The following is a 23,670-nucleotide window of genomic DNA, read 5'->3' as shown; positions in this document are numbered from 1 at the left end:
TTTCCTTAAAATCCTGTTGGCTTCCATGTAACTTGGTATGACTGCTGTGCCACCTTTTTCCCTGCTTGAGAAGTTTAGGGGAAGCTTTTTCACCACTCTGCAAAAATCCCAATGCCTTCTCAAGGTGTGCCTTTCAAAATTCCTGAGATGCAAGCAGGAGTTACCTCTCATTAATCTCCCACAACCTTGGCAAGTAGAAATGAAGATCAAAATGCTTCAGCAGAAGTACTGACTTCTGCTGCTGATCATTCTCTGGATTATGACCTTCTTTACACCGTATTGCTCTACAGTGCCTGCCAGAAGCTGTTCCTTAGAAATGGCTCCATTAGGAGGGTTCTGCTGTTACCTTCTTTGATGCCCAACTCCTCTGTGTCTCCAAAAAAGGAGAACTGGAAAGCACTGGACTCCTGAGTTCTGTCGTTTTCAGGCAAAGGTCCCAGACGTTCGTCTGGGGCAGAGTCCTGTGCATCCTCTTTGTCCCAGCCTATTTCCACTGTCTTTTCCGGTTTGATCTTTGAAGGTCCAAGCAAGTGTTTTAAATCAGCAGCAGTGTCGCAATCGATTTCTTCAGACACTTAAAACAGTGTCTCACTCTCTTCTTTCTCCCTCCGCTTTACTGAAGAAAGGCTTTTCTGAAATGAGATTGTTTAAGGATAGCAACTCAGCACACGGCCTTTTCAAAGACAGCTTCCCTAAGAGCCACCTTGCTCTTCATGTCTCCCTAAAGGTATCCAAGCCATTAAGGATTGGTTCACGTTCAAGGGCAAGCAGTGGGGAAATATCTGTCTAAAGGCAGGAATGAGTGTCCTCTTTAATCAGCTATGTCCTTAAGTGACTTTTCCCTTCACAATACATGGTAACATAGAAATCAAGAATCATAGAAAGAAATGCCAACTAATTCGGTTATCCCACAGACCTGCAAATCTCGAGGTGCCTGTCTTGACCCTTCTCACCTTCACTTACGGCAGCAAACAGAGGGACTAGAAAGAGAAGATGACACTACGTGCTGCTGTCGGAGGTCCCAGTTGAGGCCCGACGTGGCTGGCGGGAGCGGTTGCTCCAGCGCGACGTCCGCGACGGTGTCCCCCTGCGCCTGGGCCTCTCAGCACTTGCTGCTCTCCTCCTGCTCCTGTCCTGGCGACTCCTGGACCGGAGAGGTTGATCTGAGGCCCGACGTTGCACGCAGGAGCGGCTGCGTCTGGGGGACGCCCCTGAGGACGTTTCCCTTCGCCTGGGCCTCTCTGCCCTCGACGTTCTCCTGCTGCTCCTGTCATGGCAACTTCTCGACCGGGCAGGTGGACTCTGGGCATGAGCTTGCTGCCGGGAGCGGCTGTGTCTGCGGGAAGCCCGCGATGGTGTCTCCCTTTGCCTGCGCCTCTCTGCACTTGATGTTCTCCTACTGCTCCCGTCATGGCGACTCCGCGACCGGACGGCTCCATCTGAGGCCCGCCTCTGCTGGTGAGAGCGCCTTCGCCTGCGGTCAGGCCCAGCACGTCTGGAATGGACCCTGTCCTCAGGGCCCGTCCAGCTGCTGGATCTTGCCCTTGGTGTGCGTGGGCTGCCGGTGTCTGCCAAGGAAGAAGCTGCATGCCGGGGGCTTCTGTGGCTGCTGGTCCCTGGAGTTGGAGACTGGGGAGCCAGACCCGATGGCACTGCACCGCTGGAGCTCGGCCTGATGGCCTCGGATTCTGAAAGGACATGAGCAGGCTCCAGTCCTGACTGTCTGATCAGGCTGGGGCCATTGAGCTCTGGCTGCTCATCCCTGGGGGCTGTAAAGCCAAACAGGAATGTCAGAGGCCTGCCAGGCCATGCCCGACCAGAGCACTGCCCCCAGCCCTCCAGGAGCCCATGGGCTTTGCCGTGCCCGGCCTGGGCACTGGCCCCAGCCCAGGGACACCCGCCTGCTTTGCCTCATACCTGTGCCGAGACCAGCACAGCTCTCACACTCCCAGCGGGTTGTCCTCACTCTCAGGCCAGAGCAGCGCCTGTGGGTGCCCTCGGCAGCACAGGAGGAGCACAGGAGCAGCTTCCAGGGCCTGGGGAAGCAAATGGGTTGATGGCTCTGAGAACAAAGTGTCCCAGCACGGGATTGTCCAGCCGAGCTCCTCTGGCTCCTTCCGCTTTCAGCCCTTCCTGAGACACAGGTTCCCTGCAGAGCCCCGGGTGCAGCTTCCCAACTCACCCTTCTTCCTCTGCCTCCTCCCTGCCTCCTGGGTAAAGGCATTCCCTGGCATTGCACCTGCTGTGCCGCTCTCTCAGATCCGCGAAGGCGTCGTTGTCCTCCCATGTTGGCAGTCTGATGGGGAAAGGAAAAAGCTGATGTGTTTCTGCTGCCCTGCCCCTATGGACGTAACAGGGTGTCCCTGCTCTTCCTCCAATGCTTTTCCAAGTCCCGTGAGAAGCAGAAGTCCAGACTCCCTGTGTAATAAATAGAGACCCTTTTGTTCGCCTAAACATGTAAGATATGATGCTTTGCAAAACTATGCTTTGTGTAATAGGGATGAGGTTGAAGGCTGCTGCTGACGTCTGTATAATTATGAGAACAGCCTTGCAAGCTCTCTTGAATTCCAGAAAGTTAAGCCACTCAGATAAGCCTTAAAAGGAGAACAGTGAGGAAAGGTCAAAAGAGGAAGACTCCTGATCTTCATCCTACGACCACCAGAAGGCAAAAAGCGACCACCAGTGACCGGAGGCACATGCGCAGAGACACCCGAGAAAGGACACGTAACCCAGAAGCCGGACCACTTAAAAGGGAAGACACGGAAATCAGACGTGCGGCAGCCGAAGGAGTAGAGACTCCCCTGCCGCCCAGCGCTGATTTTTTTTTTGCTTATTGCTTGCTTGCTGTAATTAATAAAATTTTTACCATATCACTCTCTTGAGTGCGTTCATAACACCAGGATGGGGCTGGCTTGGACTACTGGGGCAGGGCCTGTCTTACACTCCCTGTCTTGTGAGCCCCGCAGAAGGACACCAACCTGAAGGGGATGCGGATTCCCATGATGAACATTTCGACAGCGAACATCTCATCGTCTCTGCAGAGGGGGCAGCGGAAGGAGAAAAGACCAGCACGCATGGCCTGTCCCTGCAGGGCAAACAGAAGCAGTGTGAGCCAGGCCCTGGTGCTGCTGAGCACCTGCTGTGTCCCAGGCCTGAGGGCATGGCTCCCACCTGGAGGCAGTCCCTGTGGAACCAGGCTCTTTGGCACGTCGGGCACACTATGGTGTTGAAGGTCATTGTGTCCTCCACTGGCTCCATGCAGATGGGGCATTCGGTGCCCGGCTCTGGAGTCACCTGCACGATCTGCTCTGGACGGTGCTCAGGGCAGTAGGACCTGGGGGCAAAAGGACGGGCATAATGAGAAAGACTTGGTCCTTCCCCAAGGGTGGCCAGAAGGGGAGAGGAGTTACCTGTATGAGGCAATGTACTGTGTAACACAGCCGCCCTCCTTGGCACAGGGCAGGTGGAACCATCTGTTGCAGTCTTCCTCGCAGCACATGATGGTGGCCCCGCTCTGGCCGCAGACGCAGCAGTGCTGGAATGAGCCAGGCAGCCCCATCAGCGGCAGCCTGGGGGCATCCCCAGGGCTGCGGGCAGGGCGCAGGATGGGGCCGCTGCTGCCTCTCAGCCCACAGAGCCAGCTGGTGGAGGAAGCTCCTGTGCCAGGGACTCTGTGGAGCTGCTGGGAGCCAGACTTTGTGCCACAGCCGGCTGCATGCCCGGCCTTTCTTGCTGGGGGTCTGGGCTAAGCTCTGGCCAACCTCTCCTGGTACAAATGTCCCTGCTCTTTTGCCAGGCTCTCACCTTCTGTGCTGCCCGCCTGACTGCACATTTGATATCTTCAGGAAGATAGCCCCGGAGTCCAACATGTTTCTTTTCTTGCCGGAAAAGAAGAGTGGCAAAATACTGCAGAAAAGGGGAAGAGGTGATGAAGACAGGGTGGCAGGGACTGCCCATTGCAATGCTGGAGGGAGTGCCCGGAGCCACTAACCAGGCAGAACATGTGGGCACAGAGCCCGTATTTCTCCCGTCTGTTTCCGCAGGTGTCCGGGTCGGCCTCTACGCGGCGACACAACACGCATGCTGCAGGGGACAGAGCCAATGGCAGCGGGCATGAGCAGCTCTGTGGGGCTCTCAGCCCGCACCATCGGCCCCAAGGGCTGCTCTGTCCCTGCCTGCGTGCCTGGCTGATGGGCAGGGCTGGAGGCCTTGGAGAGCAGCGGCCATTGCGGGCAAGGAGCTCCCAACAGCTGCCCCCTGGCCCAGCTGGGCCCCACTTGAGGAGGAAGGAGGCTCCCAGCACTGGCCTGCCTGAGAAGCTCCTGCCTCCCCACACCTCTGCTCTGGGCCCCACGCTGGCCACCCCGACAGCCCCTGGGCCAGGCTGTGGGAGGGCTGCTTTGCCCTCACCTGGCTCCCTGCCATCAGGGCCCTCCTGCTCCCTGTCACACATGGCGGCTGTCAGCGCTGAGTCCCTGTCCAGGAACGCCGCTGTCTCCGCCAGGTGCTGGTTCTCTCTCTCTGTGGGAGAAAGAAGAGTGATGGGAGTTTGCAGAACAGGCCCAGAGCTACGAGGGTGCTACTCCCTGGTCAGCCCTGCGTGAGCCCTGCTCCTGTCCGCCTTCTGCTCCCGTTGTCGCGTTGAGGAACACCGCCGTCTCCTCTGGATATTCCTCCGCTGATTCTGGGAAGGGAGAGGCAGGTGAGCCTGCAGCACAGGCCCAGAGCCCCGAGGTGTGGGGCCGCTACGGTCCCTGGGCAGCTGCTTCCCTGCCTTACCTTCTCCTCCCGTTGCCAGGTCGCACTGACACACGGCCTGAGCCCAGCCTTCCCTTTTGGGGCTTTGGTCGCACGCGTCACAATGGCCACTCTGACATCAGCATCTTGCTCCCAAGATTCAGGCAGCCATGGCCTCAGTTGCCCAGCAACCACTTGAGGCCACCCCCTTGGGAACCCAGGTTCTGAGATGGTTCCAAGCCTTTGGTCAGCACGGAACCAGGCCAGAGACTCCTGCAGCAAGTGCAGGGTCCAATCTCAGGCTCTAAGGCAGCCATCGAGGGTGGCACTGTAGGCAGAAAGGTGCTGTTCAGGCACGGCCACGCCAGGGCTCCTGTCCCCGGCAGTCGGTTGCCCAGAGAGCTTGTGCAGAGTCTCTTGCACTGCACAGATTCCAAACCTGCTCTTGGTGCACCAACGTTTTCCTCAAGACCTCTCTGCAGTAAACTGAGATGAACCTGATTTCATGCCCATGCTGATCACTGTTGGGAACAGGAGATAAAGCTGGGGACCACTGCAGCTGCCTCCCAACCTCAATTCTCCTGTCATCTAACCATCTAATGAATTTGACATTTCATATTAAGTGGAAAAATTGGTATTAAGCTCCTGAGAAAGCTCATTCTTTACACTCACTCGATGGACACCCGGGAAATTCAATAAAAGATTACCTTGTATCTGACTGGAGAGCTTGCAACAGTACTCAGCTCAGGAGTCAAATGCTTTTCCCACATTAAAGAACTTTGTCAGCTTGGTCCATGCTTTCCTTCTAGCAAATATTTTGAAAAAAGTCACGACGGGACACACACAAACAGTTCTTGTAGAGTTTTCGCATTCACGTCTTTGCAAACACGCTCCTGCAAAGTGCAGATCATTGACTGCTAGAACAGTCAGCGGGATCCCAGGGAAACAGGGCAGGGGCTGACAAGCAGAGATACCCTGCACCTGCCTGATGCTGGGGCACCGGGACTTCATCCATGTTCCTGTCTCCAGGGGAGAGCCCCCTTGGGTGGAAAACAATGCCTTCACTGAACTAGGAGGGAGGCACAGCAGGTGCAATGCCAGGGAATGCCTTTACCCAGGAGGCAGGGTGGAGGCAGAAGGAAAGGGGAGAGTTGGGAAGCTGCACCCGGGGCTCTGCAGGGAACCTGTGTCTCGGCAAGGCATTGAAGCAGAAGGAGCCAGAAGAGCTCAGCCATGCAATCCCGAGCTGTGGACACTTTGTCCTCAGCACCAGGAACCCGTTTGCTTCTCCAGGCCCTGCGAACTGCTCCGGTGCCGCTCCCGCAAGTTATGCATCGACACAGAGCCACCGACTCTTTCTCAACCCTTTTCAGCACTGGACAGCAGCACACAGTAAAATACTGTCTCTGCTGCACAATCTAATTACTAAAAGTCTAATTATTCAAAGTCCTGCAAAGAAGCAACTTACATTCAAAGCATACACACCAAAAACCCCAAACCCTGGTACAAATCTTGAATTGGCACAAGAAACATGTTCCTATTCAGAAACACAGGCTAACACTTTTGGCCAATATTTTTTCCTATTAGATCTTTGAATGGATTTCAAAAGTAACATTGTCTGGCAAGTTCTTCAAGGAACAAGCAGGAAACACGTGTGAACTCTAAAAGAAGATTTATTGGCTTGCTTTCACATTCCTTTTGGAATCCCTATGCTTCATCCAGCATGCCAGAAAATGGTGAAAATCCAACTTCATATTAGGAGAAGTTTCTGAATTTGCAGTTTGCCTCAAAGACTTTCTTTACACAGTTAAGGAACTGGTTCTGTAACTTACAGAGATTGAGTGGTTCCCATGACTGGACATCACCACGTGACCTTATACATTCCAATATGCAAAACAACTATTCTTGCCTAGCAATTACAAAGCTTCAAGCTCTTCTAGAGGCTTTGTCCTGAGCAACTTCATTAGGTCCCTCTCTGCTCGGCTGTCGAGCCTGTCCAGGTCACTCTGGAGGGCAGCACAGCCTTGTGGTGCATCAGCCTCTGCTCCCGCTTCTGTGCTATCAGCAAACGTGCTGAGGGAGCGCTCCGTCCCTTCTGCCAGGTCACTGGGGAATAAGGCAAACAAGGCTGGCCCCAACACGGCCCCCTGAGGTCACAACCCTCTGAGTTTGGAGCTCCACTGTCCACTTCTCCACCCCACTCTTCCTCAGCTGCCTCAGGAGCATGTTATGGGAGGCAGGGACAAAGCCTCGCTGAAGTTCCGGCTGACAACTCAGCCACTGCTCTCCCCGCACAAACCCAGCCAGTCACTGCAGCAGAGGTGGCTATGCTATGAGATTCCTCAAGCATGGTCTTCCCTTCCTGTTATTCCAGAGCGTTGGAGATGACATCCAGGAGGAGGTGTTCTGTCACCTGTTGGGAGATGGAGGAAAGGCTGATGGGCCTGCAGTTTCTTGCCTCCTTCTTGGTGCCCTTTGGCAAGACTGCAGTGATGTAGGCTTGCCTGCAATGCTCATGCCTCTCTGGTGGAGCATCACCTTCCCTGACCGGCTGAGAAAGTGCCCAGTGCTGGGGCCAGGAGCAGAGATTTCCCTTGGCCCCAAAAGGGAAGGCTGGGCTCAGGCCATGTGTCAGTGCGACCTGGCAACGGGAGGAGAAGGTAAGGCAGGGAAGCAGCTGCCCAGGGACCAGAGGAGCCCCACACCTCGGGGCTCTGGGCCTGTGCTGCAGGCTCACCTGCCTCTCCCTTCCCAGAATCAGCGCAGGAACATCCAGAGGAGACCGCGGTGTTCCTCAACGCAACAACGGGAGCAGAAGGCGGACAGGAGCAGGGCTGACACAGGGCTGACCAGGGAGTAGCACCCTCGTGGCTCTGGGCATGTCCTGCAAATTCCCCACACCCTTCTTCCTTCCACAGAGAAAGACAGGACCAGCACCTGGCAGAGACAGCGGCGTTCCTGGACAGGGACTCAGCGCTGACAGTTCTCATGTGCAAGAAGAAGCAGGAGGGCCCTGATGGCAGGGAGCCAGGTGAGGGCAAAGCAGCCCTCCCACAGCCTGGCCCAGGGGCTGTCGGGGTGGCCAGCGTGGGGCCCAGAGCAGAGGCCAGGGGAGGCAGGAGCTGCTCAGCCAGGCCAGGGCTGGGAGCCTCCTTCCTCCTCAAGTGGGGCCCAGCTGGGCCAGGGGGCAGCTGTTGGGAGCCCCGTGCCCGCAATGGCCGCTGCTCTCCAAGGCCTCCAGCCCTGCCCATCAGCCAGGCACGCAGGCAGGGACAGAGCAGCCCTTGGGGCCGATGCTGCGGGCTGAGAGCCCCACAGAGCTGCTCATGCTCGCTGCCATTGGCTCTGTCCCCTGCAGCATGCCTGCTGTGTCGTCCTGTAAAGGCCGACCCCTGCGTTTCCCCAGGCCCTGGCAAGTGCCCCTCTGCTGCTCCTGCACTGCCCAGGGCACCCACAGGTGTTGCTCGTGCCTGACAGCGACCAGAACCAGCGGGGAGTGTGACAGCTCTGTTGCTCTGGGCACGGCTGTCAGGCCAGGCCCCCTGGGCAGGGGGCAGTGTCCTTTTGGGCTTGGCAGAGCCCGTAGGCTCCTGGAGGGCTGGGGGCACTGCTCCGGCCCAGCCTGGCCCAGGCCTGGGAGGCCTTTGACATTGCTGATTGCCCTCACAGCCTCCAGGGCTGAGCCGGAGCTCAATGGCCCCAGCCTGACCGGACAGTCTGGACTGGAGCCTTCCCGTGGCTCCCCGGAACCCGAGAGCATCAGCGCCAGCTCGGAAACACTGCCTAACCGGGTTTGCCAATAGTTTTTCTTGTTAGATCCTTGAAAGGATTTAAAAGGTAAGGTTGTTTGGCAACTTCTTCAAGGAACAAATAGGACACGATTCTTTTCAAGAAAGGGTTTATTAGTTTGGGTTCAGTTTCCGTTTGGAATTCTTGTGCTTCCTTAGACGATCCAGAAATTAATGAAAATCTGACATATTCCTAGGAGAAGTTTTTGACTAATCCACTACTCGCAGAAGTCTCTAAATTCACTGTTTCTCTTAAACACTTCCCTTACATCTAGTTAGCTAGCTGCTCCTGTAACACACAGAGATGCAGTGGTTTACCTGGCTGGACATCACAACATCATGTTACACACACCAGTATACTAACAACCTTTTGTTCCCTGACAGTTCCAAAGTTTCAGGCTCTTCTGGAGGTCCTGAATGAATTTTGCATGCACACCCATAGCCGTGTTCCCTCCCCATGCTCAGCATTCAGCCACAGTTACCAGGGAACAGATGTTCCATACTCACCTCAAGCAATAATCTACATCTGTCTTCCCAACCCACTTTTTCTTCACTGAGCTCTACAGATCTACAAAAAATAACTTTGGGCCCTCTGCACAAAACAAAACACAACACCAATCAATAGGGTTCAACCCTTCTGATTCTGCTGCTGCTCCCAACAATCATGAATGAACAACACAATGGTCAAGTCAGAAGCTCTATTCTTCACGTCCCTCCTATTCTCTTGCCCCCCACCACATGTCGGCTCCAGCAGAAATGTTCCCTACTGCAGCCTGGTGTACTAAGAAAAATGAAAGGCAGCAGCTGTCTCCCTGAACATGCTGAAATCTAAATGGCAGTGAAACAGCAGCTCTTGCATTAAATGCTCAGCAGCAGGATCCCACAGCTGCCCCCAGAAGTGCTGCCTGCCAAGGGCTGAGATCTCCATTCTGACACACCCTGTAAATCAGACAGGCTGGAAGATTGCAGGGCAGTAACTGTATGAACACAGCCATACATTTCATCAGCGTTATCTAACAAGTCTCAAGAAACAAACGTCATTTAAGCCTGACTTGAGACTATATTCTACAAAATAGAACAAGCAATTGTTTTGGCAGCCTGTGTAATTGCTAGGGGCTGTGTATGTTTTCTTTTGTTGTTGTTGTCTCTGTTTTTAAATAGAAAATTCACTGAGTTCAGAAGAGAAAGCCCCAGGTTCATTAGGATGAAGAACCGCACGCACATATGTCACTGACAAGAGCACTCGGCATTCCTCAGATTAACACCAGAGAGACAGGAAAAAGTTAAAGGTGATAGACCTACCTGAAAGGATCCCAAATGTCTCGGTAACCTGTCTAGTGACTATTTTTTTGCTAAGCTCTAAAAGTTCCTATAGCTATGAGGCAATTATCTGAAAGAAAGGAAAGGCAGAAAGCTGCTCAGCCTTTATTTTTTACCAGGACTCTCTCATGGGATCTACCGCAACTTTGACCACAAGAGAGGATGGCAAATTTTGACTACAGAGCATTCATAACCAGGCAGCATTTTTTCCTCCTTACTCAAGTCCAGTAAGGGTTTAAAAGGGAAAAATATACAAAAGGGGCTGAAGAAGTTGTGTCGTACCTCTTAGACGTTCATTATCTTTGGAGAAGAAGGAAACTCTAGCACTTTCTGTGCGTGGTAGAGAAAGAACCCTAGACAAGTACAAAGGGGTTTTAGCATCCTAAAAGGTCCTATCAAATCCCATGAGCACGAGTTAGAGCTGTAGTGCCTCAGAGAAATGGTATACATGGAAGAGCTCTACTCCATAGTATGCAAATAAAGCCTTCTATTAAAAAAACCCCCACTTATACAAGAAAACGGACTGTGTCTTTGCCTTTTGGCAAAACTCAGTTTGGGGTTGGCCAAACCAAAACAACCCAGTCCATTTCTTGTGCTCAACTTCTCTCTCTTCACATTCAACTTCACATCGGATGGGCTGCTGGGACTCTGGACTCCGAGCAGCACCAGTGGTTTTCCAAGATGATTTTCCTTGCTCAGAGGTGTGCAGTCTCAGTTTCCCATTTCCTCAGTGCTGCCATTAATATTCCCACAGCATCCAACTACTACAGCCAAGTAGACAACAAATACAAATGGAACTTGCCTTTCTTGGTGCTTTTCAATTTCTGACATCTCAGGCTCATCAGCACCCCCAGAAGGGATGTCTTGGAAATGTGAATCCTCTTGCCACCTGACTTTTTCCAGTTTTATCGTTCCAAGCACGTGAGGCTCTGCAAAACCAGCACCAAAAGAGAAAGAAAGCCAAAACCAGATTATATCTCTGCTTGCCAGGAAAACTTCCTTCTTTCAAGCGAAATATTTACACAGGGAAAGACAGATTTAGGAAGGACAGAATCTTCTCCTCCCTGATTTTCTGAGCTGTAGCTCTGCTCCAGGATTTTCCACTTTGTTCAAGGCATCTCCTATGTATTCTTCAACATTTATCATTGCATCCAGAAGACAGTGAATAGCTTCTGAATTCAGCACAAGTGTGGGGGGCTTGTTGCTTTGTGTTGTTGTTTCTTAATATTTTGGATAACTTGGCACAGCTTCCTTTCATTCCTACCTGACTGTGACTTGATTAAATATTCCTTCATCTTCATTTCATAAGGCCTTATTTTATCTGAGCTTAGGACACCCCGATGATCCTTCAGTGTCATTCAGTTTCACTTTCCTGAAGGTCCAGGTATAGAATTCACTAACTAACAGAATGGTCACTGAGCTTGGGGTCAACTCCAGGATTTTGTTCCTCCCTCCACCTCAACACCCATTTTTCTTAAAATCTTGTTGCGTTCCATGTAACTTGGTATGACTGCTGTGTCACCTTTTTCCCTGTTTGAGAAGTTCAGGGGATGACAACAAGCTTTTTCACCACTCTGCAAAAATCCCAATGCCTTCTCAAGGCGTGCCTTTCAAAATTCCTGAGATGCAAGCAGGAGTTACCTCTCATTAATCTCCCACAACCTTGGCAAGTAGAAATGAAGATCAAAATGCTTCAGCATAAGTACTGACTTCTGCTGCTGATCATCCTCTGCATTATGACCTTCTTTACACCATATTGCTCTACAGTGCCTGCCAGAAGCCGTTCCTTAGAAATGGCTCCGTTAGGAGGGTTCTGCTGTTACCTTCTTTGATGCCCAACTCCTCTGTGTCTCCAAAGAAGGAAAACTTGAAAGCACTCGACTCCTGAGTTCTGTCGGTTTCAGGCAAAGGTCCTGGACGTTCGTCTGGGCAGAGTCCTGCGCATCCTCTTTGTCCCAGGCTATTTCCACTGTCTTTTCTGGTTTGATCTTTGAAGGTCCAAGCAAGTCTTTAAAATCAGCAGCAGTGTCGCAATCGATTTCTCCAGACACTTGAGGCAGTGTCTCACTCTCTTCTTTCTTCTTCCGCTTTACTGAAGGAAGGCTTTACTGAAATGAGATTGTTTAAGGATAGCAACTCAGCACACGGCCTTTTCAAAGACAGCTTCCCTAAGAGCCACCTTGCTCTTCATGTCTCCCTAAACGTATCCAAGCCATTAAGGACTGGTTCACGTTCAAGGGTAAGCGGTGGGGAAATATCTGTCTAAAGGCAGCAATGAGTGTCCTTCTTAATTAGCTATGTCCTTAAGTGGCTTTTCCCTTAACAGTACAGGATAACAGAAATCAAGAATCATAGAAATGCCAAGAGCTAATTCGGGTTTTCCCACAGACCTGCAAATCTCGAGGTCCCTGTATTGACCCTTCTCACCTTCATTTACGGCAGCAAACAGAGGGACTAAAAAGAAAAGATGACACTACGTGCTGCTGTTAGAGGTCCGAGTTGAGGCCCGACGTGGCTGGCGGGAGCGGTTGCTCCTGCGCGAGGTCCCCGACGGTGTCCCCCTGCACCTGGGCGTCTCAGCACTTGCTGCTGTCCTCCTGCTCCTGTCCTGGTGACTCCTGGATTGGACAGGTTGATTTGAGGCCCGACGTTGCGGGCAGGAGCGGCTGCGTCTGGGGGACGTCCCTGAGGATGTCTCCCTTTGCCTGGGCCTCTCTGCCCTCGATGTTCTCCTGCTGCTCCTGTCTCGGCAACTCCTCGACCGGGCAGGTGGACTCTGGGCATGAGCTTGCTGCCGGGAGCGGCTGTGTCTGCGGGAAGCCCGCGACGGTGTCTCCCTTTGCCTGGGCCTCTCTGCACTTGATGTTCTCCTGCTGCTCCTGTCATGGCGACTCCGTGACCGGACGGCTCCATCTGAGGCCCGCCTTTGCTGGTGAGAGCGGCTTCGCCTGCGGTCAGGCCCAGCACGTCTGGAACGGACCCTGTCCTCAGGGCCCGTCCAGCTGCTGGATCTTGCCCTTGGTGTGCGTGGGCTGCCGGTGTCTGCCAAGGAAGAAGCTGGATGCCGGAGGCTTCTGTGGCTGCTGGTCCCTGGAGTTGGAGATTGGGGAGCCAGACGCGATGGCACTGCGCTGCTGGAGCTTGGCCTGATGGCCTCAGATTCTGAAAGGCCATGAGCAGGCTCCGGTCCTGACTGTCTGATCAGGCTGGGGCCATTGAGCTCCGGCTCATCCCTGGGGGCTGTAAGGCCAAACAGGAATGTCAGAGGCCTGCCAGGCCTGGACCAGGCCATGCCCGACCACAGCACTGCCCCCAGCCCTCCAGGAGCCCATGGGCTTTGCCGTGCCCAGCCTGGGCACTGGCCCCAGCCCAGGGATACCCGCCTGCTTTGCCTCATACCCGTGCCGAGACCAGCACAGATGTCACACTCCCAGTGGGTTGTCCTCGCTCTCAGGCCAGAGCAGCGCCTGTGGGTGCCCTCAGCAGCACAGGAGGAGCACAGGAGCAGCTTCCAGGGCCTGGGGAAGCAAACGGGTTGATGGCTCTGAAGACAAAGTGTCCCAGCACGGGATTGTGCAGCCGAGCTCCTCTGGCTCCTTCTGCTTTGATGCCTTCCCGAGACACAGGTTCCCTGCAGAGCCCCGGGTGCAGCTTCCCAACTCACCCCTCTTCCTCTGCCTCCTCCCTGCCTCCTGGGTAAAGGCATTCCCTGGCATTGCACCTGTTGTGCCTCTCTCCAAGATCTGCAAAGGCATTGTTGTCCTCCCATGTTGGCAGTCTGATGGAGAAAGGAAAAGCTGATGTGTTTCTGCTGCCCTGACCCCATGGAGGTAACAGGGTGTCCCTGCTCTTCCTCCAATGCTTTTCCAAGTCCCGTGAGAGGCGGAAATCCCGACTCCCTGTGTAATAAATAGAGACCCTTTTGTTCGCCTAAACATGTAAGATATGATGCTTTGCAAAACTATGCTTTGTGTAATAGGGATGAGGTTGAAGGCTGCTGCTGACGTCTGTATAATTATGAGAACAGCCTTGCAAGCTCTCTTGAATTCCAGAAAGTTAAGCCACTCAGATAAGCCTTAAAAGGAGAACAGTGAGGAAAGGTCAAAAGAGGAAGACTCCTGATCTTCATCCTACGACCACCAGAAGGCAAAAAGCGACCACCAGTGACCGGAGGCACATGCGCAGAGACACCCGAGAAAGGACACGTAACCCAGAAGCCGGACCACTTAAAAGGGAAGACACGGAAATCAGACGTGCGGCAGCCGAAGGAGTAGAGACTCCCCTGCCGCCCAGCGCTGATTTTTTTTTTGCTTATTGCTTGCTTGCTGTAATTAATAAAATTTTTACCATATCACTCTCTTGAGTGCGTTCATAACACCAGGATGGGGCTGGCTTGGACTACTGGGGCAGGGCCTGGCACAGCACAGCACTTACACTCCCTGTCTTGGGAATCACACTGAAGGACACAAACCTGATGGGGGTTCGGATCCCGATAAAGAACACTTCGACAAGAAATGTGTCACGGTCTCTGCAGAGGGGGCAGCAGAAGGACAAAAGACCAGCACACATGGCCTGTCCCTGCAGGGCAAACAGAAGCAGTGTGAGCCAGGCCCTGGTGCTGCTGAACACCTGCTGTGTCCCAGGCCTGAGGGCAGGGCTCCCACCTGGAGGCAGTCCCTGTGGAACCAGGCTCTTTTGCACGCCGGGCACACTATGGTGTTGAAGGTCTTTCTATCCTCCACTGGTTCCATGCAGATGGGGCATTCGGTGCCCGGCTCTGGAGTCACCTGCACGTCCTGCTCTGGACGGTGCTCAGGGCAGTAGGACCTGGGGGTAAAAGGACGGGCATAATGAGAAAGACTTGGTCCTTCCCTGGGGGTGGCCAGAAGGGGAGAGGAGCTACCTGAATGGAATAATGTACTGCGTGACACAGCCGCCCTCCTTGGCACAGGGCAGGTGGAACCATCTGTCGCAGCCTTCCCTGCAGCACATGATGGTGGCCCCGCTCTGGCCACAGACGCAGCAGTGCTGGAATGAGCCAGGCAGCCCCATCAGCGGCAGCCTTGGGACCTCCCCAGGCAGCCCCAGGGCCCCGGGCAGGGCTCGAGATGTGGCTGCTGCTGGCTCTCAGCCCACAGAGCCAGCTGGTGAGGGAAGCTCCTGTGCCAGAGGCTCCACGGAGCTGCTGGGAGCCAGGCTTTGTCCCACAGCCGGCTGCATGGCCGGCCTTTCTTGCTGGGGGTCTGGGCTAAGCTCTGGCCAGCCTCTCCTGGCACAAATCTCCCTGCTCTTTTGCCAGGATCTCACCTTCTGTGCTGCCCGCCTGACTGCAAGTTGGATATCTTGAGGCAGAAAACCCAGGAGTCCAAGACGTTTATTTGCTTGCTGGAAAAGCAGTGTGGCAAAATACTGCAGAATTGGAGAAGAGCTGATGAGGACAGGGTGGCAGGGACTGCCCATTGCAATGCTGGAGAGAGTGCCCAGAGCCACTCACCAGGCAGAACACATGGGCACAGAGCCCGTATTTCTCATGTTTGTCGCCGCAGGTGTCCGGGTCAGCCTCTGCACGGCGACACAGCAGGCATGCTGCAGGGGACAGAGCCAATGGCAGCGAGCATGAGCAGCTCTGTGGGGCTCTCAGCCCGCAGCATCGGCCCCAAGGGCTGCTCTGTCCCTGCCTGCGTGCCTGGCTGATGGGCAGGGCTGGAGGCCTTGGAGAGCAGCGGCCATTGCGGGCACGGGGCTCCCAACAGCTGCCCCCTGGCCCAGCTGGGCCCCACTTGAGGAGGAAGGAGGCTCCCAGCCCTGGCCTGGCTGAGCAGCTCCTGCCTCCCTTGGCCTCTGCTCTGGGCCCCACGCTGGCCACCCCGACAGCCCCTGGGCCAGGCTGTGGGAGGGCTGCTTTGCCCTCACCTGGCTCCCTGCCATCAGGGCCCTCCTGCTCCCTGTCACACATGGCGGCTGTCAGCGCTGAGTCCCTGTCCAGGAACGCCGCTGTCTCCGCCAGGTGCTGGTTCTCTCTCTCTGTGGGAGAAAGAAGAGTGATGGGAGTTTGCAGAACAGGCCCAGAGCTACGAGGGTGCTACTCCCTGGTCAGCCCTGCGTGAGCCCTGCTCCTGTCCGCCTTCTGCTCCCGTTGTCGCGTTGAGGAACACCGCCGTCTCCTCTGGATATTCCTCCGCTGATTCTGGGAAGGGAGAGGCAGGTGAGCCTGCAGCACAGGCCCAGAGCCCCGAGGTGTGGGGCCGCTACGGTCCCTGGGCAGCTGCTTCCCTGCCTTACCTTCTCCTCCCGTTGCCAGGTCGCACTGACACACGGCCTGAGCCCAGCCTTCCCTTTTGGGGCTTTGGTCGCACGCGTCACAATGGCCACTCTGACATCAGCATCTTGCTCCCAAGATTCAGGCAGCCATGGCCTCAGTTGCCCAGCAACCACTTGAGGCCACCCCCTTGGGAACCCAGGTTCTGAGATGGTTCCAAGCCTTTGGTCAGCACGGAACCAGGCCAGAGACTCCTGCAGCAAGTGCAGGGTCCAATCTCAGGCTCTAAGGCAGCCATCGAGGGTGGCACTGTAGGCAGAAAGGTGCTGTTCAGGCACGGCCACGCCAGGGCTCCTGTCCCCGGCAGTCGGTTGCCCAGAGAGCTTGTGCAGAGTCTCTTGCACTGCACAGATTCCAAACCTGCTCTTGGTGCACCAACGTTTTCCTCAAGACCTCTCTGCAGTAAACTGAGATGAACCTGATTTCATGCCCATGCTGATCACTGTTGGGAACAGGAGATAAAGCTGGGGACCACTGCAGCTGCCTCCCAACCTCAATTCTCCTGTCATCTAACCATCTAATGAATTTGACATTTCATATTAAGTGGAAAAATTGGTATTAAGCTCCTGAGAAAGCTCATTCTTTACACTCACTCGATGGACACCCGGGAAATTCAATAAAAGATTACCTTGTATCTGACTGGAGAGCTTGCAACAGTACTCAGCTCAGGAGTCAAATGCTTTTCCCACATTAAAGAACTTTGTCAGCTTGGTCCATGCTTTCCTTCTAGCAAATATTTTGAAAAAAGTCACGACGGGACACACACAAACAGTTCTTGTAGAGTTTTCGCATTCACGTCTTTGCAAACACGCTCCTGCAAAGTGCAGATCATTGACTGCTAGAACAGTCAGCGGGATCCCAGGGAAACAGGGCAGGGGCTGACAAGCAGAGATACCCTGCACCTGCCTGATGCTGGGGCACCGGGACTTCATCCATGTTCCTGTCTCCAGGGGAGAGCCCCCTTGGGTGGAAAACAATGCCTTCACTGAACTAGGAGGGAGGCACAGCAGGTGCAATGCCAGGGAATGCCTTTACCCAGGAGGCAGGGTGGAGGCAGAAGGAAAGGGGAGAGTTGGGAAGCTGCACCCGGGGCTCTGCAGGGAACCTGTGTCTCGGCAAGGCATTGAAGCAGAAGGAGCCAGAAGAGCTCAGCCATGCAATCCCGAGCTGTGGACACTTTGTCCTCAGCACCAGGAACCCGTTTGCTTCTCCAGGCCCTGCGAACTGCTCCGGTGCCGCTCCCGCAAGTTATGCATCGACACAGAGCCACCGACTCTTTCTCAACCCTTTTCAGCACTGGACAGCAGCACACAGTAAAATACTGTCTCTGCTGCACAATCTAATTACTAAAAGTCTAATTATTCAAAGTCCTGCAAAGAAGCAACTTACATTCAAAGCATACACACCAAAAACCCCAAACCCTGGTACAAATCTTGAATTGGCACAAGAAACATGTTCCTATTCAGAAACACAGGCTAACACTTTTGGCCAATATTTTTTCCTATTAGATCTTTGAATGGATTTCAAAAGTAACATTGTCTGGCAAGTTCTTCAAGGAACAAGCAGGAAACACGTGTGAACTCTAAAAGAAGATTTATTGGCTTGCTTTCACATTCCTTTTGGAATCCCTATGCTTCATCCAGCATGCCAGAAAATGGTGAAAATCCAACTTCATATTAGGAGAAGTTTCTGAATTTGCAGTTTGCCTCAAAGACTTTCTTTACACAGTTAAGGAACTGGTTCTGTAACTTACAGAGATTGAGTGGTTCCCATGACTGGACATCACCACGTGACCTTATACATTCCAATATGCAAAACAACTATTCTTGCCTAGCAATTACAAAGCTTCAAGCTCTTCTAGAGGCTTTGTCCTGAGCAACTTCATTAGGTCCCTCTCTGCTCGGCTGTCGAGCCTGTCCAGGTCACTCTGGAGGGCAGCACAGCCTTGTGGTGCATCAGCCTCTGCTCCCGCTTCTGTGCTATCAGCAAACGTGCTGAGGGAGCGCTCCGTCCCTTCTGCCAGGTCACTGGGGAATAAGGCAAACAAGGCTGGCCCCAACACGGCCCCCTGAGGTCACAACCCTCTGAGTTTGGAGCTCCACTGTCCACTTCTCCACCCCACTCTTCCTCAGCTGCCTCAGGAGCATGTTATGGGAGGCAGGGACAAAGCCTCGCTGAAGTTCCGGCTGACAACTCAGCCACTGCTCTCCCCGCACAAACCCAGCCAGTCACTGCAGCAGAGGTGGCTATGCTATGAGATTCCTCAAGCATGGTCTTCCCTTCCTGTTATTCCAGAGCGTTGGAGATGACATCCAGGAGGAGGTGTTCTGTCACCTGTTGGGAGATGGAGGAAAGGCTGATGGGCCTGCAGTTTCTTGCCTCCTTCTTGGTGCCCTTTGGCAAGACTGCAGTGATGTAGGCTTGCCTGCAATGCTCATGCCTCTCTGGTGGAGCATCACCTTCCCTGACCGGCTGAGAAAGTGCCCAGTGCTGGGGCCAGGAGCAGAGATTTCCCTTGGCCCCAAAAGGGAAGGCTGGGCTCAGGCCATGTGTCAGTGCGACCTGGCAACGGGAGGAGAAGGTAAGGCAGGGAAGCAGCTGCCCAGGGACCAGAGGAGCCCCACACCTCGGGGCTCTGGGCCTGTGCTGCAGGCTCACCTGCCTCTCCCTTCCCAGAATCAGCGCAGGAACATCCAGAGGAGACCGCGGTGTTCCTCAACGCAACAACGGGAGCAGAAGGCGGACAGGAGCAGGGCTGACACAGGGCTGACCAGGGAGTAGCACCCTCGTGGCTCTGGGCATGTCCTGCAAATTCCCCACACCCTTCTTCCTTCCACAGAGAAAGACAGGACCAGCACCTGGCAGAGACAGCGGCGTTCCTGGACAGGGACTCAGCGCTGACAGTTCTCATGTGCAAGAAGAAGCAGGAGGGCCCTGATGGCAGGGAGCCAGGTGAGGGCAAAGCAGCCCTCCCACAGCCTGGCCCAGGGGCTGTCGGGGTGGCCAGCGTGGGGCCCAGAGCAGAGGTGTGGGGGGACAGGAACTGCTCAGCCAGGCCAGGGCTGGGAGCCTCCTTCCTCCTCAAGTGGGGCCCAGCTGGGCCAGGGGGCAGCTGTTGGGAGCCCCGTGCCCGCAATGGCCGCTGCTCTCCAAGGCCTCCAGCCCTGCCCATCAGCCAGGCACGCAGGCAGGGACAGAGCAGCCCTTGGGGCCGATGCTGCGGGCTGAGAGCCCCACAGAGCTGCTCATGCTCGCTGCCATTGGCTCTGTCCCCTGCAGCATGCCTGCTGTGTCGTCCTGTAAAGGCCGACCCCTGCGTTTCCCCAGGCCCTGGCAAGTGCCCCTCTGCTGCTCCTGCACTGCCCAGGGCACCCACAGGTGTTGCTCGTGCCTGACAGCGACCAGAACCAGCGGGGAGTGTGACAGCTCTGTTGCTCTGGGCACGGCTGTCAGGCCAAGCCCCCTTTTGGGCTTGGCAGAGCCCGTAGGCTCCTGGAGGGCTGGGGGCACTGCTCCGGCCCAGCCTGGCCCAGGCCTGGGAGGCCTTTGACATTGCTGATTGCCCTCACAGCCTCCAGGGCTGAGCCGGAGCTCAATGGCCCCAGCCTGACCGGACAGTCTGGACTGGAGCCTTCCCGTGGCTCCCCGGAACCCGAGAGCATCAGCTCTCTGTTTCCAGCTCGGAAACACTGCCTAACCGGGTTTGCCAATAGTTTTTCTTGTTAGATCCTTGAAAGGATTTAAAAGGTAAGGTTGTTTGGCAACTTCTTCAAGGAACAAATAGGACACGATTCTTTTCAAGAAAGGGTTTATTAGTTTGGGTTCAGTTTCCGTTTGGAATTCTTGTGCTTCCTTAGACGATCCAGAAATTAATGAAAATCTGACATATTCCTAGGAGAAGTTTTTGACTAATCCACTACTCGCAGAAGTCTCTAAATTCACTGTTTCTCTTAAACACTTCCCTTACATCTAGTTAGCTAGCTGCTCCTGTAACACACAGAGATGCAGTGGTTTACCTGGCTGGACATCACAACATCATGTTACACACACCAGTATACTAACAACCTTTTGTTCCCTGACAGTTCCAAAGTTTCAGGCTCTTCTGGAGGTCCTGAATGAATTTTGCATGCACACCCATAGCCGTGTTCCCTCCCCATGCTCAGCATTCAGCCACAGTTACCAGGGAACAGATGTTCCATACTCACCTCAAGCAATAATCTACATCTGTCTTCCCAACCCACTTTTTCTTCACTGAGCTCTACAGATCTACAAAATAACTTTGGGCCCTCTGCACAAAACAAAACACAACACCAATCAATAGGGTTCAACCCTTCTGATTCTGCTGCTGCTCCCAACAATCATGAATGAACAACACAATGGTCAAGTCAGAAGCTCTATTCTTCACGTCCCTCCTATTCTCTTGCCCCCCACCACATGTCGGCTCCAGCAGAAATGTTCCCTACTGCAGCCTGGTGTACTAAGAAAAATGAAAGGCAGCAGCTGTCTCCCTGAACATGCTGAAATCTAAATGGCAGTGAAACAGCAGCTCTTGCATTAAATGCTCAGCAGCAGGATCCCACAGCTGCCCCCAGAAGTGCTGCCTGCCAAGGGCTGAGATCTCCATTCTGACACACCCTGTAAATCAGACAGGCTGGAAGATTGCAGGGCAGTAACTGTATGAACACAGCCATACATTTCATCAGCGTTATCTAACAAGTCTCAAGAAACAAACGTCATTTAAGCCTGACTTGAGACTATATTCTACAAAATAGAACAAGCAATTGTTTTGGCAGCCTGTGTAATTTTTGGGGGCTGTGTATGTTTTCTTTTGTTGTTGTTGTCTCTGTTTTTAAATAGAAAATTCACTGAGTTCAGAAGAGAAAGCCCCAGGTTCATTAGGATGAAGAACCGCACGCACATATGTCACTGACAAGAGCACTCGGCATTCCTCAGATTAACACCAGAGAGACAGGAAAAAGTTAAAGGTGATAGACCTACCTGAAAGGATCCCAAATGTCTCGGTAACCTGTCTAGTGACTATTTTTTTGCTAAGCTCTAAAAGTTCCTATAGCTATGAGGCAATTATCTGAAAGAAAGGAAAGGCAGAAAGCTGCTCAGCCTTTATTTTTTACCAGGACTCTCTCATGGGATCTACCGCAACTTTGACCACAAGAGAGGATGGCAAATTTTGACTACAGAGCATTCATAACCAGGCAGCATTTTTTCCTCCTTACTCAAGTCCAGTAAGGGTTTAAAAGGGAAAAATATACAAAAGGGGCTGAAGAAGTTGTGTCGTACCTCTTAGACGTTCATTATCTTTGGAGAAGAAGGAAACTCTAGCACTTTCTGTGCGTGGTAGAGAAAGAACCCTAGACAAGTACAAAGGGGTTTTAGCATCCTAAAAGGTCCTATCAAATCCCATGAGCACGAGTTAGAGCTGTAGTGCCTCAGAGAAATGGTATACATGGAAGAGCTCTACTCCATAGTATGCAAATAAAGCCTTCTATTAAAAAAAACCCACTTTTTACAAGAAAACTGACTGTGTCTTTGCCTTTTGGCAAAACTCAGTTTGGGGTTGGCCAAACCAAAACAACCCAGTCCATTTCTTGTGCTCAACTTCTCTCTCTTCACATTCAACTTCACATCGGATGGGCTGCTGGGACTCTGGACTCCGAGCAGCACCAGTGGTTTTCCAAGATGATTTTCCTTGCTCAGAGGTGTGCAGTCTCAGTTTCCCATTTCCTCAGTGCTGCCATTAATATTCCCACAGCATCCAACTACTACAGCCAAGTAGACAACAAATACAAATGGAACTTGCCTTTCTTGGTGCTTTTCAATTTCTGACATCTCAGGCTCATCAGCACCCCCAGAAGGGATGTCTTGGAAATGTGAATCCTCTTGCCACCTGACTTTTTCCAGTTTTATCGTTCCAAGCACGTGAGGCTCTGCAAAACCAGCACCAAAAGAGAAAGAAAGCCAAAACCAGATTATATCTCTGCTTGCCAGGAAAACTTCCTTCTTTCAAGCGAAATATTTACACAGGGAAAGACAGATTTAGGAAGGACAGAATCTTCTCCTCCCTGATTTTCTGAGCTGTAGCTCTGCTCCAGGATTTTCCACTTTGTTCAAGGCATCTCCTATGTATTCTTCAACATTTATCATTGCATCCAGAAGACAGTGAATAGCTTCTGAATTCAGCACAAGTGTGGGGGGCTTGTTGCTTTGTGTTGTTGTTTCTTAATATTTTGGATAACTTGGCACAGCTTCCTTTCATTCCTACCTGACTGTGACTTGATTAAATATTCCTTCATCTTCATTTCATAAGGCCTTATTTTATCTGAGCTTAGGACACCCCGATGATCCTTCAGTGTCATTCAGTTTCACTTTCCTGAAGGTCCAGGTATAGAATTCACTAACTAACAGAATGGTCACTGAGCTTGGGGTCAACTCCAGGATTTTGCTCCTCCCTCCACCTCAACACCCATTTTTCTTAAAATCTTGTTGCGTTCCATGTAACTTGGTATGACTGCTGTGTCACCTTTTTCCCTGTTTGAGAAATTCAGGGGATGACAACAAGCTTTTTCACCACTCTGCAAAAATCCCAATGCCTTCTCAAGGCGTGCCTTTCAAAATTCCTGAGATGCAAGCAGGAGTTACCTCTCATTAATCTCCCACAACCTTGGCAAGTAGAAATGAAGATCAAAATGCTTCAGCATAAGTACTGACTTCTGCTGCTGATCATCCTCTGCATTATGACCTTCTTTACACCATATTGCTCTACAGTGCCTGCCAGAAGCCGTTCCTTAGAAATGGCTCCGTTAGGAGGGTTCTGCTGTTACCTTCTTTGATGCCCAACTCCTCTGTGTCTCCAAAGAAGGAAAACTTGAAAGCACTCGACTCCTGAGTTCTGTCGGTTTCAGGCAAAGGTCCTGGACGTTCGTCTGGGCAGAGTCCTGCGCATCCTCTTTGTCCCAGGCTATTTCCACTGTCTTTTCTGGTTTGATCTTTGAAGGTCCAAGCAAGTCTTTAAAATCAGCAGCAGTGTCGCAATCGATTTCTCCAGACACTTGAGGCAGTGTCTCACTCTCTTCTTTCTTCTTCCGCTTTACTGAAGGAAGGCTTTACTGAAATGAGATTGTTTAAGGATAGCAACTCAGCACACGGCCTTTTCAAAGACAGCTTCCCTAAGAGCCACCTTGCTCTTCATGTCTCCCTAAACGTATCCAAGCCATTAAGGACTGGTTCACGTTCAAGGGTAAGCGGTGGGGAAATATCTGTCTAAAGGCAGCAATGAGTGTCCTTCTTAATTAGCTATGTCCTTAAGTGGCTTTTCCCTTAACAGTACAGGATAACAGAAATCAAGAATCATAGAAATGCCAAGAGCTAATTCGGGTTTTCCCACAGACCTGCAAATCTCGAGGTCCCTGTATTGACCCTTCTCACCTTCATTTACGGCAGCAAACAGAGGGACTAAAAAGAAAAGATGACACTACGTGCTGCTGTTAG

At 52.9% G+C, this 23,670-nt stretch overlaps 2 protein-coding genes across 2 annotated transcripts; both read right to left on the bottom strand.

The window, feature by feature from the left end:
- Positions 1 to 999: 999 nt before the first annotated feature.
- On the bottom strand, positions 1,000 to 4,453 carry LOC148183202 (E3 ubiquitin-protein ligase PHF7-like). Its single transcript, XM_088062087.1, has 9 exons — positions 4,411 to 4,453; positions 3,992 to 4,083; positions 3,805 to 3,906; positions 3,411 to 3,535; positions 3,172 to 3,334; positions 2,979 to 3,085; positions 2,183 to 2,296; positions 1,918 to 2,036; positions 1,000 to 1,769 (listed from the first exon to the last, which is right to left on the bottom strand). Exons 1-9 carry the CDS (start codon positions 4,451 to 4,453, stop codon positions 1,000 to 1,002), a joined length of 1,635 nt encoding a protein of 544 aa, XP_087918213.1.
- Positions 4,454 to 12,318: 7,865 nt separating this feature from the next.
- Positions 12,319 to 19,717, bottom strand: LOC148183201 (uncharacterized). Its single transcript, XM_088061935.1, has 10 exons — positions 19,295 to 19,717; positions 18,823 to 18,994; positions 15,759 to 15,869; positions 15,340 to 15,431; positions 15,153 to 15,254; positions 14,749 to 14,873; positions 14,510 to 14,672; positions 14,317 to 14,423; positions 13,510 to 13,623; positions 12,319 to 13,363 (listed from the first exon to the last, which is right to left on the bottom strand). The coding sequence occupies exons 1-10, from the start codon at positions 19,715 to 19,717 to the stop codon at positions 12,319 to 12,321; spliced, it is 2,454 nt and encodes an 817-aa protein (XP_087918061.1).
- Between the last annotated feature and the right edge of the window lie 3,953 nt (positions 19,718 to 23,670).

This window comes from Pseudopodoces humilis, chromosome 13 (assembly GCF_049639895.1).
Source record: "Pseudopodoces humilis isolate 2021_Gansu_Grassland_sample_001 chromosome 13, ASM4963989v1, whole genome shotgun sequence".
NCBI classification, from domain to species: domain Eukaryota; kingdom Metazoa; phylum Chordata; class Aves; order Passeriformes; family Paridae; genus Pseudopodoces; species Pseudopodoces humilis.
The sequence above is the reverse complement of the archived record's forward strand: the minus strand, read 5'-3'. Positions and strand labels throughout refer to the sequence as shown.

What these genes read in the sequence shown, in the direction of transcription:
- LOC148183202 (XM_088062087.1), bottom strand. Translation starts at nt 4,453, where the DNA reads ATGTGTGACAGGGAGCAGGAGGGCCCTGATGGCAGGGAGCCAG. An exon ending in CCCTGATGGCAGGGAGCCAG is followed by an intron (nt 4,084 to 4,410) that starts GTGAGGGCAAAG and finishes TGTCCCCTGCAG; the next exon opens with CATGCGTGTTGTGTCGCCGC. An exon ending in TCAGGCGGGCAGCACAGAAG is followed by an intron (nt 3,536 to 3,804) that starts GTGAGAGCCTGG and finishes GGCTCATTCCAG; the next exon opens with CACTGCTGCGTCTGCGGCCA.
- LOC148183201 (XM_088061935.1), bottom strand. Translation starts at nt 19,717, where the DNA reads ATGTCAAAGGCCTCCCAGGCCTGGGCCAGGCTGGGCCGGAGCAGTGCC. An exon ending in GTGCCCATGTGTTCTGCCTG is followed by an intron (nt 15,255 to 15,339) that starts GTGAGTGGCTCT and finishes CCAATTCTGCAG; the next exon opens with TATTTTGCCACACTGCTTTT. An exon ending in GAGGAGGCAGAGGAAGAGGG is followed by an intron (nt 13,364 to 13,509) that starts GTGAGTTGGGAA and finishes TTGCTTCCCCAG; the next exon opens with GCCCTGGAAGCTGCTCCTGT.